Raw genomic sequence first — 22598 nt, forward strand, 5'->3', positions numbered from 1 at the left:
TAGCACCATGTCTGCCTTTTACTGCCTCCACCGTGGCGGTTATGTTTCCATTAGCATTTGTTGAATTATTTGTTTGTTTTGCTGTTTGTAAACAACAGAATTGCACATGGAAGCTTTGTGGAGGAGATGGAACAATTTTCAATTTTTGAAGGGGAACTAGATCAAGTTGCAGATTTGAGATTTTTTTTCTTGAACTTCATTTATTTATTTAGTTGGTTAGTTTGTTAGTTCATTAGTTAGTTAGTTAACATTGATCTTTATTAAACAATTTAGGTATATTCATGTTGATAAAATCACTGAATGAGTAGTAAATAATAGTTATATGGATCTATGTTTAAATAGACTACTGGCCTTGGCAGACGTCTGCACTCTCTGTGTACCCTTCTAGTTTAGTCATCTTTCAATTTACTGGAATATCTGATATTATACTTCTACTAAACCATGAAAGTGATATTTCAAACATGCTGTGACTTTTCTACTTTGACGTTACTGAAATTTATCTGGGTTTAATCAAACAAGAGTCACCAGCTACAGATCTTTGCATCACAGACCAAATTCTGGAGAAATGCAACAATAAAAGGGCCATGCTTATTCACATTTACAAAAAGTTAGAGTATAGGTTATTCATTTACAGTGTTGTATAGTAACGAAGTAAAAATACTTCACTACTGTACTTAAGTACGTTTTGGGAGACTTTGTACTTTACTTGAGTTTTTTTTTTTAATTCAGCTTACTTTCACTTTTACTTCACTACATTTCTGACCTTAATTGCATACTTCTACTCCAATACATTTTCTAATCACCATGCTGTTACTCGTTACAAAAAAAAACAAACAACAACAAAAAACCACACACACACGAACAAAGTCGTGTTTTCACCCAGAGACACCACTGATTACTAGTGACTGCAACGAAGTCAGGCCAATTTGTCATGAGGCATGTCCGGTAGGCAGTTGCGCACTTGGGGGTGTTTGTCAGGAAAATGATAATTTCTCTACGTTGATTACAGACCCGCTGCAGGAAAGTTGATTATAATCAACTTTTCTGCAGCACGACTTTGCTTTGAACCTTGAACCAATCGAAGCAGTGATTCGCAGGTCGAAGCAGTGCTTCGATCTACGATTCGTGGATTGACTGGTTTATTTTGCTTTATCCTAATTTTTCCCCGCTAAAACCCTGAAGAGCATATGTCTGTGAGTAATATTGAATATTTTTATGTTAAACCGACCTGTTATGGTCTTCTGAAACAGTTGGTAGATGTATTTTATAATTTAAAAACAGGACCGATGCTAACGTGTTAGCATGTCTATGGCGTTTTCAATGTTAAAGTTAGCATTAAGCTGTTCGCATAAGCACATTTGTGTTTATTTGTTTTCTGTATAATTAATGCTCAGCGTTCGTTGTTGCAAAAGAGTCAAATTGTAATTTTTTACATTTATTTTATTCATATTATAGCAACAACAATAATAGTATACATAATAGACAATAATAGTCAATAATAATAGACTAATATTGTTACAATACAATTTGAGAGAAAGAGGACAAAAAGAACATAATGAAACAAAACACAACAGAAAAGATTAAAACCATGTAACAATGAAAATAAAATAAATACATATAGAAATAAATAAGTGTTTCCTGTGAACACCTAGTGAGTAGCCTACTCAGGTTTAGGTTTGAAACCTTGTTTCTGAAGTGTTTTTGTGTGATGTGCACAATTTTCAGTACTTTGACTAATACTACCAGTAATTTACCAAGCCTAAATAAACTTTAATATAACAAGAATCAGTCTGTTTTTGATTATTAACATTTACTTGTATTTTTACTTCAATACTTGAGTACATTTAGTTGTACGTTACTTGTCATACTTAAGTACAATAAATACTAGATACTTTAAGACTTTTACTTGAGTAGCATTTCAATCAGTGACTTGAACTTCTACCAAAGTCATTTTTTTAAATGGGTATCTGTACTTTCACTTAAGTGTGATTTTTCCGGTACTTTATACAACACTGTTCATTTCTAAATGATGTGCATGTGCAAAAACCACGCTGACTTCTTTTCCACGCATAAACTGATATTTGTAAAGGAAGACTTGTGTATACCTCATACAAACCATATGGATACATGGATACACACCATGTGGATATGTGTTTTTCAGAACAAGTCAAGTCTGATGTGGTGAAGGGGAAATCAAAAATAAGGCATTTCTTATTCTCATTAAAATATAATTTATGCACACACACACACACACACATACACACACACACACACACACACTTATAATATGTACATTTTACCATTCATTGTGAATAATTGAGTACGCACAAAATTGTATCAGTTTTCACTGTGATTACTACGTATTATTATTATTACTACTACTACTACTACTACTACTACTACTACTACAACTACTACTAGCAGAGGCACCTGTCTTCGACCAGGTGAAGAGTAGTTACAAAACTGTCAGCAAAATTGTCTACATACATTGGAATCAGTAGATCAACGCTGTGGTTTTAGTCTATAAATAGCACACAGACTGTTGTTGCTCAGTGTTTTAAATTTTCTGTCTGATTGTAGTAAAATGATCAAACTTGTGCTGTTTCCTAAATGTCAGGACATTTATTGTACTTTTAGATTACTTTATTCTGTTACGTTATATTCCCCGGGCGCCTAATGGCGACTTCTGCTCCTACTGGCAATTAGGATGGGTTAAATGCAGTAGACATATTTCATTGTGCAGGGAACATGTTCTTCTGTGCATATGACAATAAAATTCCTTTGAATCCTTTGAATCCTTATTTATTGCATAGACTTAGAATAATTGTCATTATTCCTCACACTTGGCAGTATGCACTTCTGAAGCTGATTTGCAATTCACCTATAAACACTGATAAGAAGTTGTTTTATTTTTGTTATTAATTTAGAAGTGTCAAGTGTATTTTCAGGCTGTGACTGATGGAAAGATTGTCTGGCAGAGATTTTCCTTTCTGCTAAAAAAAAGTAGACATGACGTTGGCAACCATACTGAACTCTTGTGGTTTCCGAGATGTTAGTGAGACCAAAACATAGTGGCAAGATGAAGCCTTGGAGGTACATAATCAGCCCTCACTTACTTGACAGTGGCACAAAATTTTAACTCAAAAATACCCAATCTGGAAGGCCATGATATAATCCATTCCTTGGCAGAGTTTGGAAGTGATGGGATACGTTTCAACGGAGCGGTTGGTGGAATAATGCCAGACAGCAGCAAACATCCATACAAACAACACAAATTATAGGTAGGATTATTATTGTTGTTGCTGTTGTTGAGTGTGGGTGCTATACTCAGTTGCAGCAGTATGTAAATGCTCATGTGAGGATGACAGCTTTGGTATAGTTGGAAGAATTTTCCAGTGCAACTATCAGTCTAGACGGGTATTTAGAGATTGCTCTGGTTTTCGGGCTCCTGATGACAGTTGGCTCCTGTGCAGCTTCATGCTTCCAAGATCTGTTCTCTTTAAGCTGCGTGAGGAAACGTGTCTGGCTTTTAGTTTGCCAGAATTGCAGAAGTGTTATATTCAAATGACCAAACTGGTCTCTGTGCAACCATGATTGTGCAGTCAGATCCATAATAGTTGGACAGTGATACAATGTTTGCCATTTTTGTTTCCATACCTCTGACCATTTTGGAATCATAGACACTTCTTGGACAGTCCCTCTATTATCACAGCCCATATGGATGAACTAAACTTAAGGATTTTTGTTAATATAAATCATTACTTTTACAGACAGTTTTCTTCAGTCAAGTCAGGGGATGGATACATGAACATTTCCAAGATGTCTTGGATTTCATTACATCAGTCAATGTGAAACAGTATGGTACTTTATAATAAATCTGTCTGGATGAGGCAGTTATCAAAAATTAGTGGCCATGCAATAAGAAGAGTGAAGGAAGCCACCAAGACACCCAAGACTTCTTTGAAGGTGTTATTGGCTTCTGTGTTTATGATTGGAGAAACTGTGCATCATACAACTCTTGTCTTTTGCATCAGCAGTTACACAGCTTCATGGTTTCATCAAACCATTGCTAGAAGAAACACTGGCACTATCCCATGTTTCTCCAATAACAACAAGAGAAGCCTATAACTCCTTCAGAGTTGTCATTGGGGTCCTGGTGAACTCTCACTAGTCTCATTTTCACATTGTGAAAAGCTGAAAGTCTGTGGTAGAAGCACAACTTGGTTTATTTCAACTCCTCTGTATTGGTGGAAGGAGTCAAAATTGCAAATATTGTCGCCATCCAAATACTTTTGAACCTGACTAAATATATGTACTGCAAGATATCGCTTTATCATTTTTTTAAAATCAAATGTGGCAAGTACATTCTATCTATGGGTGGGAAGAAGGATTTTTTTTTTTGGTTAGGATTACTCAACAATCCACAAATGGGAAAATGGCTACTTTACAGAAAATACTATTTCTGTAAAGATATTTTATTGTAAGTTTAAAATCCCATGAAATATTTTCTCTAAATGCCTGATACTTTGAAATGGGTGTGTGGCATTTCTGTGCTCTCTGAGCATTTTTGATCAAGTTTGGGGTGGGAAATCACACTTGTGAATGTGCATACAGTTTCACCATAATAAAGATTCATAATTAAAAAAAAACAACCATTTGCATGCACCGTCTCATAGCTCTAATGAAAAAATCCATGTGCACATGTTGGCCTGTATGGGCACCGAGAGTATTAATCCAAATTCTACACAGAGGGTTTATAAATGAGACCCACAATGTAAATTTTTGCAGAGTGAAATAAACTCTACCTGGACTATATTTGGCCTATTTCCAAACAGTGTTAAATTCTATGACCATATTAAAACATCTTTATTATAGAGTTATTTCAAAATGTTCAACTCTAATACAGTCACTACAGTTATACTATGATAGCATTTAATTAACACTATTTTTAATGTGATAAAATGTGGTCTCTGCAGAGTTTTACCCTGCTGACACTGAGGTGTCACATGTCCAGAAAATGTTCAGATATGGACTTCTGTTACATATGTCACAGGCGTCTAGAACTAGATGTTGTTTGAATTCTTGTCACAGAAGGAGAATTTCTACATGCACAGACATAGAAAAGTAAGACTTCTGGTGTGTAACTTCAAATCCCAAATACATGTAACTGCAGATTAAAAACCTGATTTGACACAATATGACCCCTTTAAAAATGAGAGAAAAATTAGATTAAATTGGGAATGGATATCATGAACTCCACTGATATTCAAACAGCAATCTCAGTATGATGAGTGTACTGAGTTGGAAACATTGTGAATGTTGAATTATATCCCATTACATGAAAAATATTATTTTCTAAACCCTGTATCTTAATTTAAGGTAATTTCTATAAATATTACTTATTGGGGGAAATCCTGCAAAAGCACAAACACAAACTGAGAAAAAAGCACTGTGAGCTGCTTGATCACAACAAAAGAAAAAAAAAAAAGAAAAAGAAGGTTATCTAACTTCAACTTACAATGTCCTATTTTCCTTCCATCCAAGTGGTTGCCACTCCAGAGAACTAAAGAGACAGAAACATAAAAGAAGGAAGTGGCCTGTTTTGATGAATGCTCTTTGAGATAATGTTCATCATCCCATCAGCCACCTCAAAGCAATGCATGTACAGTACGCCACACCATCACACACACATGCACGCACATGAGCACACGCGGCCCTCCCTGCCTCCGCCGGTCTGTTCCTACACCTGTTCACGCTTCCACCAGGGACATGTTAATTCATAGGCATTAAAAAAGCCAATTGTTTGCACAACCGATAATCTATTAGCCCTCAGGCTGTGTGTGTCCACTCTCGCGCCTGGAATGAGAAAGTCTGGCTCGGCCTGGCTCGTAATCTTTGAGCATATCTGGATGTGTTTGTGGTCTTGTAAAATACTTGATTATTTTAATGCATTTCACAGCGCCACAGAATGTGTGTTGATGGAAGTAATCACTCATCCAGGTAGGAGGTACTGCATGCAAACATTTATTTCAAGTTACTGTTTTCAATGTTGGAAAAGCAAAACTGAAAAAAATAAATCAGTTGGGTGAGAGGGGAAATATCTTAAGATAAACAAGAACCTAGTTCCTGCAGAGTGTATTTTTAGATCTCACAGAATGTGCTGATGGAATTTAAAGGGGTCATACTGTGCAGTTACTCAGCAAGCTAATATAGGTTGCCAGGTGTCTTACAAAGAGATTTTAAGCGTCCCGTCACGCTCAGATGAAGACAGCACTGTGTCCAGAAAATATTGGTGGATGCAGCAGGGAAGTGGTCAAGATGGAAAAATGTGCCATTTTCAAGTCCATATTTTGTCCTGATTACAACCCTGTCATGTTCTCACAGTGTCAAACAAGTTTTCACTCATTTCTTACCACATGCATAATCACGTGGGTGTAATGTTGTGTTTATTCTTACTACGAGTAATCAAATCGCGAGGCGAGTACCACATTCGCACTGCTTCCGTCATGCCCTTATCAACTGTGTGCCATGCACTGCGCCTGTTCATTCCTTCTGCAAGTTTTCTTGTGTCCCCATGTAGGTTCAGTAATAAACTACAGTCAGACAAACAGTTCTTCTGCCAAACATGCCTGACTCTATTTAAACACACACTTAAATATGTGCATGCGGGCATATGCTTTGAGAGCAAACAAACCTCAATTTATAGGAGGTGGGGACAATTTTATTTATTTATTTTTTTGTTGTTGTTAGCTGCCTAAAATTTACCTATATGTAATTTGTAAATGCACAAATAATGAACTGTTGAATTTTAAGGATGTTTAACATGAAATTTAAAACATGTTACTCTAAAGTGATGAAAACAATAAAAATGATTCTGCACAACATGACCCCCTTAAATTATTTATTTGTTCATATATATATATATATATATATATATATATATATATATAGTTTTTGTTGTTGTTTTTTCACCAGCCCCCAGTTGCTCTGAATCACCACAGCAAATCTAGATAAAATTTGGCATATGTTTTACCCTGGATTACCCTTCCTAGTGCACCTCCAGTCCTACATGGAGAAATGTGGACATCTCCTGATGTTCCCGAGGCATCTCCCAGCCAAGTTATAAGCATAATCTACTCTGCTCCACTTTTGAGATCTGATGGGATCAGGTGTGCTCAGAGTGGTTACGGCGAAATAGAAATGCTTTTGTTCAGCATTTGGTTAAAAAACAAAACAAAAAAACAAATAAAAAAGTCTCAAGTGAGCCTCTGTTCCTGCTTTTTATAGTAATAAAAGCAAGTGCTGTCTTGCCAAAGGGGATTAGGGCTGTATGACAGCTATACGGAGTATCTGTAGGTCTGAGCGTGGTGTAAAATTGAGATGCAGCTCCACAGGCGTATGGTAAAACGCAGGGCATCAAAAAACTGATCCAATCGCAGCCCACTCTCAACACTCGCCTTGCCTGATGTACAACATAACAAGTCACAGGAGACAGCGCAGAGAAACACACTCGGCCGCAGCGCTGTTAGAAATGCCATCTTCTTCACACACAGAAAAGTAGGAGATGAGTGATGGAGAGAGTGAAAACAAAAGAATCTCCCTTACCATCGTCTCGTTTCCTCTTCTCCCCATTGGAGCGCGGGATGCCCAGGATGCCATTGATGGAGTAGGATCCTACGGGGTCGTTGGAGGCACTGGTCACCGGTGGAGAGGCCGTGCTGGGCACTGATGAAGACAGTTAGGATTAGACTGTGTGGTTGCGCGTGAGATCATTTGAATGGCATCTTCTAGCTCACCTATAGTGTGACCGGGCGTAGAGAGCGGCGTAACCGATCCGTCGGGGGACGGATGGAACTGCTGCTGGACTTTGGTGCGAATAATCCTGGTAAAATGAACAACAGACAGGGATCAGTCGATAAGTGTTTCCAGGATACTTAAACATGGTGAACGTTCATAGCCGTGCATGGCAGCGACCCGTCGTTTGGACCGTTTATGTCCCCGTATACAGGCGCTGCCACAAATAGCCAATCTCTGGTCTTTAGGGGCAATCTCTCTGCAACTCTGTGCACCTGAATAAGGACTGCCCCCTGAGATTGTGGATTCAATCTAGCTGGATTCTGAGGTTTGAAATATGATAAAGTCTCCGTACCAGTCAGATGTGATGTGGAGGGAAAGTCTTCATTGCACTTTGGTCTGAATGATCTTGCAAACAAAGCATGAAATCACATCAATTCACCTCAATGATCAGCTTCACTGACTCTACCTGGCCAACTCTAATAATCTCCTGCTCCTCTCTCTCTCTCTCTCTCTCTCTCTCTCTCTCTCTCTCTCTCTCTCTCTCTCTCTATCCACCTCTCAGACCTGATCGTACACTCGTCTCATTCCCAGACTTACATTTTTACTCTCCCCACTGTCCAATCTGCTCACTCTATTTTCTCGATGTTACATCTCTCTTCTAGACTTTGTCTTCCTCTGTTTATCAACTCAGTGCTGTGCACGAGTCAAAAGTATTCATTTTTGAATACATTTTTGAATACATTTTTACATTTATATTTCAAAATCAAATGTTGCAGAGAATTATAAGAACACAAAAAACACAACATAATAGATTTACAGTTCAATGCATGATTCCACAAAGGCAACAAACAGGAATTAATAATCTAATGAATAGATCAACATGATGCTCTTGTAAAAATATGGGAGGGTTCAACCAAACATAATTTAGTTTGGAAGGCAAACAAGAGTTATGCACTGTATTTATTTTACTGCAGCAAGTCAATTCAATTTTTTTAAAATTTATTTTCAATGTCTGTATCACGCTAAATCACACACACACACACACACACACACACAAAAAGCTGCCTCAAGGTGCTTCACATGAGTACAATCAAACCTTCTCTCCCCCACGAGCAAGCACATAGTAAGGAAAAACTTGTAAACTTGTATACTGTAAAAATGTTTATAGCAGATTTAAAGTGAGGAAAACATTTTAAAATAACCAAAATCTGCTAAATATAGATTAATCATATATACATAAATGAGAAAATATCTGACCACTTTTCACGTTTAATACATAATTCTTTTTGGTTATAAAACTGCATAATAGTTTTAAGTTGTCCCTTACATTTCAAGTCAAATCAAATCAAGTAATGTTTTTTTTCACAATTATTTTAGTTATTGAGTAATCATGTGTACTTTCTTTTTGCTGCCATATATGAGGCAGTAAACTACAAATACATTAGTGTTTCTTGTTTTAGCTTATTATTATTATTATTGGAAAATAAAGACTGTAATATGATAGCTGACTTTAACAAAATAGAAAAAGGCAACTTTTTAACACATACATACATACACACACACACACACACACACACACACACATATATATATATATATATATATATATATATATATATATATATATATATGTCTATGTTTGTGTATCTATATTTCTATATTTGTGTTTCGCCTCTCTGATCTCTGTAGTAGTTTTTGCTCTTTTTGTGGCTCACTGAGGATCAGAGTGTATTGATTGTGACCCTGGAATAGAAAAGTTGATGACGAATAGCGTGGAACAACAGCAAATGCAAATGGTGATCTATAAATTACATGTGACAGGAAAGCAATAGCATCTTATTGGCACAACCTGAGGCCAATGCTGCATACAACGTCTGTCAAATAAAATAATAAAAAAAAGCTTATGAACTGAAAAGATAATAAAACTGTAGATTAAAAAAATTGAGGTCTGAGAAAATTTTACATTTGCGTAATTTTATAATAAGTCTTCCCGCCAGGCAGAGTAGTGGATTTACACAGAGTTTGAGCTAATGTGGGATATTAGAATACATACAGTAATTGTTATCTTTTGACTGACAGATGAATGTGAGGTCATTTAATAAGCAGAGTTGTAGGCTGACACAAATCCCACATAGATTGCTCCTTCAAGACTTTTGCACATAGCAGCTGAAGTAAAAGATGTGCATGTGTGTGTGTGTGTGGTGTGTGTGTGTGTGGTGTGTGTGTGTGTGTGTGTGTGTGTGTGTGTGTGTGTGTGTGTGTGTGTGGTGTGTGTGTGTGTGTGTGTGTGTGTGTGTGTGTGTGTGTGTGTGTGTGTGTGCAGCGTGCACCAGTAATCAGGCAGGTATGGGTTAACTTCCTCAGGGGTAAAATGTACATCAGACTCTTTTCATATCTCATGTGTCCTCCATACTCCTTCAGGCAGGGCAACAAAGGCTCTAGCAGCCTCCTCCACAAAACACACATCAATATTTTATTTGAATTTCTAACATCTCACCACAACAGTTATCTGACCTCATGACTCGAGGGAGCCTCGTAAATTCAAGGACTTTGTTTCGAGTCTGTGTTGTTGATATTGAATAAGCAATTTGGTCGGGGGAATTAACAACATTGGTGTTTGGGCTGTCAGAAAAAAAAAAGATCCCCAAAGAAATATTAAAAATTGGATCAATATGATTGAAAGCCACTTAGGGCCTTATGGGTACATTTGTGTCTGCTGGGCACGCACAGTACAGCGGGTGGAAACTCTTCTGTGCGGCAACAAAACAAAGTGCAACCCAGCCTCTGTGTAATCTTTAATAATTCATGCAGGAAAAATGTGTTTAAGGCCAGGACATCCTCCTTAGTGGAGAGAGCAGAGGTCAAACCCTTAACCACAGAGACCACCGGGGGGTCTGCTGTGTGGCTTTCGTTAAAAATAAAACAGCCTCTGTGGTAGAAAATGTGGAAAATCTGAGGTTAGATGTAATGCACACTGTGAGGGAACTCCTGAAATATTAAATAATATTTTATGGTGCAGTTACAGATTTTTATAAGAAGGTGAAAAAAAAAAATGAAAATCCTGTACTGGAATATGTGAAGCTTCAAGGGCGGATTATACCACTGCAAGCAATGCCCACTGTTAATTATTAACACGCTTTCTAACTTTATTTCAAAGGACACATTTTTTCCAGTTTAGGTCAAACCAATGAGAATATAAATATTTCATCGATTTTAGCTACACAGGTATTGATCAGAGCTTGTGATGTTTTTCAAACGAACAATGGGTGAAAGGAGATTAAAAAAAACAACTAACTGACTAAATGATGAAATCATATCATCTAAATATCTTTTCATTTTTTTCTTCTTTTTTGTGGATTCATCCACCTTCACCTGCATTCAGCCGAGCGCCTTTTATGAGACTCTGTTCAGCTCATTAAAATGTAATGCCGATGACCAGCTCTCTGGAACGGTGCCTCCTAACCAAAGTTCACCACTCGCCAGTCACCGTGGATTTTTTTCCCTTCACTTTGCACACATGCTTTTCGCTGTCCTCTGTCTGAAGACACTTTGTCCACTGCTTCACGTGGGAAAGGTGAAGGTGTAGAGTGTCTGCTTCAGCTCCTTCAGTGGAACAGAAACTCGTTTATCAACCGTTTTTTACGCACGGGGCAACAGCTTTGATGGCTAGGATTTGTCTCTTCTCTTGTCAAAATTTCTGATAATAATATGTAGAGTTGGTTGTTTTTTGTGTATTATTATTAATATTATTTTAAAACCGTCGTGCGTGTCGCAGTGTGGTCTGAGTCGGGTATTTCCCTCTGCCTCTAGATCTGGTTACACGGTATTGATCGGTTTTTATCGAGACAGATGTGATTTTTCGTGGCTGCCCGTGTAGCGCAGATTGAATTGCACTTGTGAGACCACCCCGGTGTGCACTGGCTGGATAAAATATCATTATTCCGATTTCTACTCGTTTGATTTGCACCGTTTAGCGCCACAAACATCAATTTGGCTTCGATTCATATTAATGTAACAATTACGCACGCGTTTATTACACCTTTGCAAACGTTTTTTTTTTTTTTTTTTTTAATCACAGGACTGACTTTTTGTTTGGATTGTGTGTTTTAAGAAGAAAATAATAGTGATAAAAAAAAACATTCCAGCACCTACCTGTTGATGGATGAGACGCTGGGGACGGTGTCGTTGTCGCAGACGCCCTCCGCCAGTAGTCGGTCTCTAATCTCCCAAGCGAACATGGTTGGATTCTGCCGTTTATATTCTGCGATTTTATCCACCACTTTTGGAGTCGCCACCTTTGGTTTGGAACCGCCGATGACTCCGGGTTTAATACTGCCGGTTTCGTAGTACCTGCGTGAGGACAGAGGGAGCGCTCCTGAATGCTGAGGCTGACCCTCCAGTCCTCACAGAATTTTTTTGTTTTTGTTTAAATCCTTTCAATTTTCGTCGACTTTCTGCTGTTACACGTAAAAAGGCAAGAAAATGGAGCGATAATAGATCTATGAGTTGGTGTGGGAGCGGGTTTGCGTGGGCCTAATTACTGAGTGGAGGGTGAGCGAACAAAAAGCAGTGAGACGCACAGAAGAAAAAAATAAATAAATTAAATTAAAATAAATAAAGGCACAGTTTAACTGTTTCCAGAATGGTAGCATGCACAGCATGCCACCATGACCTACTAAAAAAAAACAATGTTGGTGACAAACATTCAGTGTGTGTGAAATGAAATACCTCTGTAATGCCTTCTGATAGCTGGAAAAAGAAATTAAATCTCAGCATTTGTGCTCCCAGGAGAAATTATATAGATGTCATGTCTCAGTTTGAAGATGATGAAAAATTAGATGCGCTTTTAAAAAAATATTTTTACTAACATAATTTTGTGATTCCAAATGCTGTTTTTATACAGCCTCGTATTTTTCCCCCAAATGTGAGTTTAGCATTTCATGATTCTAATCAGGCTGCACGTGATGGATAGAAAACCTGCTACGGTCAAGCAAAAAGAAAAAAAAATAATTAAAAAATAATAAATTAAAATGACTGAGGCTGGCGTATAGAGCTGAGTGCGCGCATATATATATATATATATATATATATATATATATATATATATATATATATATATATATATATATATATATATAAAACTGACGTGTGACACACACGGGCTCCGATCCCCCTTTTACCTGCCGAGGATTTTGCTGACACAGCCGTGACTGACCCGTAGCTGTCTGGAGATGTCGCAGGGTCGAACGCCCTGGTGAGCCAGTTCCACGATCCGCTGGCGCACCACGTCCGGGAGGGGTCTGCCGTTCACAAACACCCCGCCGAGCTGGTTCACACCGCCGTGCCCTGCGTGGGATACAACAGCAACACAGGCGGAGAATAACATTACATACCTGCAGAAAACACGCGTGGGAGCTTTAAAAAAAAAAAAAAAAATTCCATCTAACAGAACTTATAGTGAAATATTGTATTTTGTTTTCAATATTTTATTTATTTCGATATATGTATCTTAATTTCTTATAATATTACTTTTTAAATAGCGGTTGGGAATCAATAATAATAATAATAACAACAACAACAACAACAACAATATAAAATACGTTCGGTATTCTTACAATAAAAAAAAATTGAAGAGTTTTTTAACTGTTCTTAAACATAAAAAATGTCCCTTTAATAATAATAATAGTAGTAGTAGTAATAATAATAATAATAACAACAACAACAATAATAATAATAATAATAATAATAATAATAACAATAACAACAACAACAATAATAATAATAATAATAATAATAATAATAATAATAATAATAATAATAATAATAGTAATAATAATAATAACAATAATAATAATAATAATAATAACCTGCGTCTCTCCATGGCACTGACCACGTTAGGTCATATTTTCCAGGAGGATCTCTTCTACTCCAGCCTAACACATGTCGCACATATCGCGTTTCAACCCGTTTAATTTTTCCCTGCCACAATTACTGTAAATAATTAAATGAGCTTTGATAACTCATATTACAAACGCGCATGGTGTGAATGAGAAAGAATAAATAATTTATGTTTCAGTCCAGGTCACCGTTACCCATGTCGTGTGTAAAACAAAATGGAAAAATGACATCTCTCTTTTTAAATACTTTGTAAAATAAAATGTTAAATAAAGTGGCACTTTTTGCGCCAATTTGCGCACAGTGACGTGGAATGTAAAAGCTTTGTATTTATATAGGAATTGCCTTCACATGAATAAATATTTTGTAATTTTCATTTAGGTTTTTCCACGAGATTAAAAAACAACTACAATTTAGAAGCACGCGTGATACGAATTTTGTCTCTGTCACAGAAGATTATACTCTGTTTTTATCAATATCTGTCATTATTTCATGTGCGTATTTTCTCATGTTTAAATTAATATAACAGAAAATAATTTAAATATTTTCATCAAGCAGGCATTTGTACAGTAAAAAAAAAAGACTAAAACTTCAGACATGTTTCATCTTTAAGGTCAAACAATGCGCTTTCCCCCCTAAAACCACTAAAGGCAGCACCGTGGACGCAGATCGGGGATCACGCAGGAATATAAAGACGAATTTCACTGATTATACTCACGGTGCATCGCCGAGAAGGGGTCTGCTTTGCAGTGAATATCCATTGGATAGCAAAGGAAAGAAAGGTAATCGACTGAGGTCGCCGTCTCGCCTCTGTGGTGCAGCTTTAAAATGCGAAAAAAAACAACAACAAACGATTTTATGTTTTGGATGCAAAACAGTCCGTGTGAGAAGAGTCCGCAGACTGCTGCAGGGATGAACTTCTTGCTAAGTTTTCCTCAGAAGTCTGCAGAAGAAGCGCTGTCAAGTGCAGAGCGTGACCCACGCGCGTGCAGAGCGCACCAGCCGCATCAGCATCGGCTCGAATTAATGTTTAAAGGACATCATGAGGGAAAGCAGAACAGCAACGGGCTCCAGCCGGGAAAAAATAACAGGAAACCAAAAAAAAAAAAAAAAAAAAAAAGAAAAGAAAAAATCCCCCTGTGTGTGTCCTGTGCGTAGAGCCGCTGTGTGGTTTTAATCGGACAGCATTGACGGACACACGTCGACACGGAGAGCTGTGCGCGTCCCCCCTCTCTCCTCCGCACTGACCGCGCTGTGGGCTGAGAATGAAAGCCGTCTCCCCGCGTGTCTGTTTCTAAAAGCTGCAGTCCCAATGATCACCCCCCTCCTGCCTCCATCCCACAGATCCCCGCGCGTAGAGATGGATGACTTGTCAGACAAAGGCAATAGATTCCAACACTTTGTGATTCGCCCACGTAAAAACCTGCAGCTCAAATGAGGAGGTCCCTGCATCCAACAGCCAGGAAGGGGAGGGAGACGGAGTGGGAAATGATGAGACTTTTGGGGGGTGAAGAATCAAGGAAATTAAAGAGGTGGTGGTGGTGGGGTGGGGGGTAAGAGGGTAAAGCTTTTTTTTTGTAATCTAAACAAAAACACGTGGACTCAGGATTGTCTGTTTTGTTTTATGCTGATAAAATGTTGGCGAGTCGCAGCCGGAACTTTTTATTGTTTTCTCAAAGAAATCTAACATTAAAATGAACTTTTCATTTTCCTTTGGGCCTGTAATCCACTTTTACTTCAAGATGTTTCAAAATTACAGTTGATCTTTTTTTTTCTCGATAGCAACTCTTCTCATTTTGTGATGGGAATCACATGGTGTACAAGTCTAAATGATTGTGCAGCTCCCAATTTTATTTGTTTACATTATAATGATAATAATAATTATTATTATGATGATGATTTTAAAGTGCACATCTTGTTTTTTGCACCTGTATGTGTGTGTGTGTGTGTGTGTGTGTGTGTGTGTGTGTGTGTGTGTGTGTGTGTGTGTGTGTGTGTGTGTGTGTGTGTGAGTGGTGCAGGTAAACTGGCAGCCTGCAGAGGGACGTCACCACCTGCAGCCAGTGCGCAGCGTCGCTCTGTAGATGGCGCTCTGACAGCAGGTTACACTCCTCGCTGCACTCCTGTCAGGCAGGTAGGTACAGGCTGAGGTTAGCTGGGTCAAAGGTTAGGGATAATCTGAATTTTGTACTTCTAATCTCTTCTGGTATAATTTAATTTCTCACCCCCTTTAAAAAATGCCCAGAAAATACAAGCAACATTTTTACATGGTTTTTAATGAGAAAATGGCACTAATTCTGCAGGTTTGAATAAAAAATTGCAACATGATATGTAAATAGTTATCTTAATATGTGAATGCAAATTAACGGCTGCATTATTTATTATTATTATTATTATTATTATTATTATTATTATTTTGTAATTTCGACATTTCTATTTAGACAGAGATTTTGTGGCTGTTGGACTTTATGGAGCTGACCCCCCTGCCTTTTGGACAAGTTTGAGGAAGACCACCCTTTCTGTTTTTGTTTCTGTTTTTCCTTCTTTTTTTTCGGGGGGGGTCTGGTACAATATGTAGGACCATAGGCTGTAATTTCACACGTCAGTGCACTTTTGCCCTAAAGCTGCTGCTATTTTCCCCACAACAACCCGATTTGCCCCCCTTACCTCTGTGCACTGCTGTGGTGACGTGCCCGTGTCACAGCACTACAGCAAAACAAATGGTGTGATAATTAAGAAACTGTTAGTCCTGACTTACTGTAACCCCCTTTAAAATTCGAGTCACCAAGGACTTCACTGGTTTTCCCCCTCTTCTTTTTTTAAATTAAACAATAAATATAAATGGAGTATTTGCCAAATACTACAGCTGATGTGAACATTTCCAGAAACAATTCCATAAGTAATACACAGCTTCAAACCATAGGGTATTTTTAATATTTTCACATTTGGATAAATATCATTTATTATTATCATTATTATTATTATTATTATTTTATTATTATTATTATTATTATTATTATTATCAAAGTCAAAGAGAGAGCTGAATTTGTTGAGGACAAACTGTTTTGTTGTTGCCTTTGTAGCATTTCAAATTTTTTCTTGAATCACACTGAGTTACATAGAGGCTCCTTCAACCATCAAATTTCAGTGATAAAATAGAGTTTGAGGAATTATTTATGACATAAGTGCAAGGCTCTCTTTTGTTGAGCTTATATTTATGGACTGAAATAAAAGATGAAGTGGAAATTTACTGGTTTCCATTAATATATTTGATGACTTGAAATTTCAGAACGTACAAGTTTGACTTGTAATTTACATATAAAAGTCCTGACATCTGAATTAATATTTTCAGAATACACATGTATATTTTTTAAAATAGTGGAAATTAAAATGAGCATTTTAAAAAATGTATATTAAGCTCAATTTTTTGTGTGTGTGTCACTTTCTTTACAACCATGGCATTTATTTAAGAGATTATTTATTAATATCAGATTTATTTATTTATTTTTTTTTTTTGGGGGGGGGGGGGTCAAATCATGAGTATCACACAGTCCTTTTCAAATATCCCACAATGATTTGGTGTCTCCTGACACCCACAGCCATATGGGTAGGCTATGGCAAACTGCAGGATATCAGCTGCGCCCTTAGATTGCTTATTCATGTGCTTTATAGTGGGAACAGATGGATATCAATTTGACTGTCTCCTCGACACCACCGCAGATTGATTTTGTACTTGCTTTTAATTTTGCCATAATTAATTAGATCATTACAATTGTTTTCCATTGATCTTTCCACCTAAAACCAAAACTGAGAGGTGAATTACATTGTGATCTATGTTTTCAATTAAAGCTCCAAGGAAGAAAGATAATATTATTATTATTATTATTATTATTATTATTATTATTATTATTATTATTATTATCATTATTATTATTATTATTATTATATCTTACCTGGCATTTTTTAATAACACGTGGGCAAATAATAAAAAACGACTGTGAATACAGGTTTAAACAAAACAGGGAGAAAAAAGCGCAATCAAACAAATGTTTGAAAACGACAGATCAATAATTAGACGTGTGTCGTGTCCCGCAAACCAACATTAATATTTGAGGCACAGGGAGAAGTGGGTACCTGATCGAGGCGCGCTGTGACGCATTGCTCCCCGCTGTCTAATGGTGCGTCTCCCCGATGCAGCCCACTACATCTGTCCGGCCTCCTGCGCTCCCTCCCCGGCTGGCCGTCGTGTTTCTACCCGCTGCTTGTGAGAATCTTTGAGCGACCATCCAAAACTAAACGGTTTATACGACAACAAAAAGAGGAAGCAACCGTGCTCCAATGAGCTAAGAATTGATAAAGGCAAAAAAAAAAAAAAAAAGAAAAGAAAGAAAGAAAGAAATCAAAGCACAGTGCAGGTGCAGCAGTAAAACTTACACAGATTGGACTTAAGTGTGGAACTTCCACATTTTTAATCAACTCTAGCATTTATTTTATTTTATTTTATTAATTTATAGACTGTGTATCGGTGTTTACTTTTTTTAAAGGAAACATCGTGCATTTATGTTTGCAGAAAACACGAAGAGATGGTTCCTGCACGAGAATTGTTGTTATTACCTCCGCCAAGGAGGTTGTGTTTTCGGTCGCGTTTGTTTGTTTGTTTGTCTGTTTGTTTGTCAGCAGGATAACTCAAAAAGTTTTGAACTGATTTTGATGAAATTTTGTGGAGTGGTTGGAAATGACAAGAGGAACAAGTGATTAAATTTTAGTGGTGATCCGGATCATGATCCGGATCCCGATGCTAACGCGTTAGCATGTCTATGGCATTTTCAATGTTAAAAGTTAGCATTAAGCAGTTGCAGCTGTCATCACGTTCGGGTGCATTTGTTTTCAAATTGTAATATTTCTTAAATATATTTTTGTTTATATATTAATAATCTAACGATTATTATATACAGTTTTAGAGAAAGAGACAAAAAGAAATAGATCACTGTGCCAAGGAGGGAATCTCTTTAGGGTCAGTGACCCTATGGCCTTGTTTAGAGAAGTGTTTCATAAATGTAAAAAAATTCATATATTTGCAGTTTAGTTGAATAATAAATTGAATTTTGTCTCTTATTTGTTTTTGTCTATAAGCACATGCAATATCAATATCAGTGCTCAGATGACAGTAGCTTCTGGGAAAGGTGCAAGTTGAAATAAACTGTGATGCCAAGCACTAAGGATACATGCTATCCAGTCACAGCAGATGAAACTTTTTTTTTTTTTACTACTGAGCAAACATCATTGTTAGACTTTTTTAGGTTCAATGATTCCACTGTGTGTAGATGTTATGGCGTCAGTGACCCCATGGCCTTGGTGGAGTTTTGCACTCTCTGAGTGCTTCTAGTAAGTTTTTATTTTTTTAATTTTATGCACTTGCAGTTGACAAAGCTTATGTTGTAATTTGGGTTTAAAACCATCACAAAAAAAATGCCACATTCAGATGGCACCAAAATGTCAAGGAAAGGCGACAGTCAGTAATAATAATAAAAAATATTCAAATGAGATTAATTCACATTTGCATGTATAATTACTCAATGCTGGAAAGGAGGGAGAGGGAGAGAGAGAGAGAGAAGAAAAAAGGCAGAGTAAAAAACTCACAGTCAGTAAAGATAGACAGATTTCGTGGTAAACTCATTGTGAGTAAATTAAAATAGATTTCACAAACTATATTATTAAAAAAAAACTGTTATAATTTTTATTGACTGCAATATTTGTTTGTAAAATGGGGTTTACCAGGTTGGTTGTCAAGGTGTACAACCAAAAGACACATACAACTTCCCAGAAGAAACTTTTTCTCTGTGTGTTTTACAGTGTGACCAGATTCACAAAGAGAAAAAAAAAGTACAAGGAAGAGTATAAAACTTAGTAACTGGAACATTAACAGATGAATAACCAGTAAAAATGCAATATTACAATATCCACAAGAACGACAGAGCGTGGTAAAGCTATAAAATTCAACATTAAAAGATTATAGCTTCTCTATCGGCTATTTAACAAACATTTTGTATTATAAGAGTCTTTACAGTGCTTGAAGTTCAGAAATGGCAATAAGACCGCCACTGGACCAAAGACCATGCAGTTATTACAGAATGCCTTTATACTGCCACAGAAAAAAGTTATAAAAAAAAGTAAAAAAAAAAAAAAAAAAAGCCAGCTACACTTTCAATTTCATTTAAATAATAGCCTCAGCATGACGTCATCATAACAAGTTGACTTGTGTCCATTTTTATCATTTAAGTGTAATGCTACATTAAACCTCTTAATCTTCTTACAATTTTAATACTTAAATATGCTGTTTATGACTTGTTTTTCAAATAAAATTGAAAGTATTGTTGTAAAACAGTAATATTAAATTTTTTTGTGTGTTTGGAGCTGTAAGCTGTATCAATTATATGACAAATCACATATTTTTTCAGGCATTTCTTGATTAATGTCCATTAAAAAAACAGCCAGTATGTTACTTTCTGCAAATTCACCCAAAGTGTGATTTGAAGTGTTTGACCCACTATTCTTTTCAAAACTGTTTACGAGAATCAGATCTAAAAACAGACTTACATTAGCAAGAGAGGGACTTTTTTCCTGTTCTTTTTTGTTTTGTTTTTTTTTCCTTTATTTGCCCAGGCACACTGGGGGTGTGCAACATCCGAATGGGAGGAACCCAAATAGAGCATCTTAAATGGCCATAAAGCTGTGTGGGCTGTCAGTAATGGAAGTTAAGCTGTTCTCAGAGCCCCACATCACATTTACGGGTTATGACCGGAGTCTGCAGGAGACGCCGATTGAAAATTGAAGGAGAGGAGTGATTTTGGTTGGATCGCGTTGTTGGTAAGGGGGGGGTGGGGGAAGAGATCTTATGGCGGAGTCCATTAGAGTGGTCAACGGTATCTACTGTGTGCAAGATTGCCAGAGGGCTAACAGGATGGGGTTGTTCGTGCATGTGTGTGTGTGTGTGTGTGAGTGCAAGTGCAAAAACCTCTCTGAGGACATCTAAACTTCTCACCTGCACTCCAACTCCTCTTCTTTTTTCAAAAATAGAGTGTCCTACTTGCTCGAGACCTGAACATTAACTAAACCTCCCTCGCTTGGAGGCCACTGTGACTCCCTGTAGCAGGCTGAACCCGTATCTCCCCCCAGTGTGCACTCTCCAGCACTGCATTATTTGAATGATCATTATTATTATTATTAGTTTGCAAATGGTCAGCTGCCTTCTTTGCATCACATTTCCTCAGCCAAACTCAGACAACAATAACAATATGTTTCCTGCCTGGTGTCTGGATGGTTTTGGTGGAAATCTGGGCTGAGCGACAGCCAGCATCATCATCATCATCTTCATCATCATCATCAGCTTGTGCCAGCTTTTCATATTTAAAGCCAGCAAGGGTTTAATTACCAAATGATGACAGTGTCATATGGCACCATGATGGCACAGGATGAGCGTGCGCTTGTGTGCCCCTCGTGCACATTTGTTTGCGGCAAGTGATTGCGGGCACCTTTCTGTGTTGACATTATAACAGTAGTAGCTGAAGGGCCTGAACAGAAAGATGAGCAGCGGGCACGAGGTGTTGAAAAACACAGTAAAACATCTGTAATTTGTAATTTCCTAGTATTCAATGGCTGCTCATGATTAAGATTAAAATCTATTGTCTTGACAGATGGGAGAGGGAGAGAACGAGAGATGGTGAGGAGAAAAGAACACTCATGCACATCCCATTTCCATTTGTATATGAGCAGCACAGTTTGGCTAATCACGGTGGAAAAATAAGCTGTCTGCTGCAGCAAGCCACGGCGAGCCTGAACTCCAGCTGTGGACGGCTGTGTCAGCCTGTAGAAAGGATTTTCACAAAAAACACCAATCATTCCCAAAACATAGAAGCATACGAGTGAACACGGAGCCACCTGACACTGGGATAGCCGGCAGGAAGAGGAACATAACATCTCGGAAAAGCAGACACACAACAAGCACCATAAAGCTCACGGAGGTTACAATACGCAGTGGCGGCAGGATTTTATTTGCAGCCGGGGGGTGGGGGGGCGTTGCTCATTCAATATTGTCAATGTAGTGTTTCAAGTGGTTCAAGTCTGCAAATCATTTTCTGAAGCAGTTTGTTTCATGAAGTGTTTGAAGCACTTAAAAACAGCCTGTCTTTCTGAAGCACCTTAAATTGATAAAATTTACCCTTTGTTAGCATTAGCATTTTGAGCATTTAAAAAACATTTCAATTCTAAAGCAATGTTTTAATGTTTTAAGTAGTGAATATTTTAAGAAGCAGTTGTTTGATTGGTATGTCAAATGATTTAAGACTGATTTGTTGTGTAAAGTAACTGTTTCATTTAGTGTTCTGAATAGTGACTCTGAAGCAGTTTTTGTTATTATATTTCAAACAGATAATGTTATGATAAACACTTCACTTTGTGCTTTGATGGTGTCAAAACAATATGTTTTGAACCAGTTAATTTATGAAGCAATGTTTGAACAACCCAGTCTCTCGGCATTTCGTGGGACTGTGTTGTGGCTGGCGTGCCTGGCTGGCTTTTGTTTGTCTTCTGTTTCTGTCTTTTGGTTTTCCTCCCAGGTGGTGCGCATTTGGGACTGAGTGGCTGTGTAGCTGAGTTTATCAGGACCTCACCCTGATCACCTGAGGCTGATCACGTGCAGCTCGTCAGGACTCACAGCTGTGGTGCATCTACATGGATTGGAACATGGTGGCATTTAAGTCTGGAGTGCACAGTGTGTGTTTGCCAGAGACTCGACCTTGTGACCAGACGGGTGAGATCGTCGTCTCGAGAGCCATCTCATCATCAGTGGATGCAGAGAATGTCCAGGTTTGATGCATGGTCTGTGAAAGAGGAGAGGGTGAGGTCTC

At 37.6% G+C, this 22598-nt stretch overlaps 1 protein-coding gene across 7 annotated transcripts in view; it reads right to left on the bottom strand.

The window, feature by feature from the left end:
* pax2a (paired box 2a) overlaps positions 1 to 14752 on the bottom strand; it is a 71084-nt gene extending 56332 nt beyond the window's left edge. For 4 of the 7 annotated variants that reach the window (XM_034184937.1, XM_034184940.1, XM_034184934.1 and 1 more), the window contains exons 1-6: positions 14411 to 14752; positions 12978 to 13155; positions 11950 to 12147; positions 7797 to 7882; positions 7606 to 7725; positions 5519 to 5563 (exon numbers count right to left, since the gene is read on the bottom strand). In XM_034184937.1, the coding sequence (XP_034040828.1) occupies positions 5519 to 5563; positions 7606 to 7725; positions 7797 to 7882; positions 11950 to 12147; positions 12978 to 13155; positions 14411 to 14453 (670 nt within the window). In that variant the 5' untranslated portion in view covers positions 14454 to 14752. The remainder of the gene's footprint in view (positions 1 to 5518; positions 5564 to 7605; positions 7726 to 7796; positions 7883 to 11949; positions 12148 to 12977; positions 13156 to 14410) is intronic. The other 3 variants (XM_034184938.1, XM_034184941.1, XM_034184935.1) reach the window with 1 other exon arrangement.
* Between the last annotated feature and the right edge of the window lie 7846 nt (positions 14753 to 22598).

This window comes from Thalassophryne amazonica, chromosome 13 (genome assembly GCF_902500255.1).
Source record: "Thalassophryne amazonica chromosome 13, fThaAma1.1, whole genome shotgun sequence".
In the NCBI taxonomy this organism is placed as follows: domain Eukaryota; kingdom Metazoa; phylum Chordata; class Actinopteri; order Batrachoidiformes; family Batrachoididae; genus Thalassophryne; species Thalassophryne amazonica.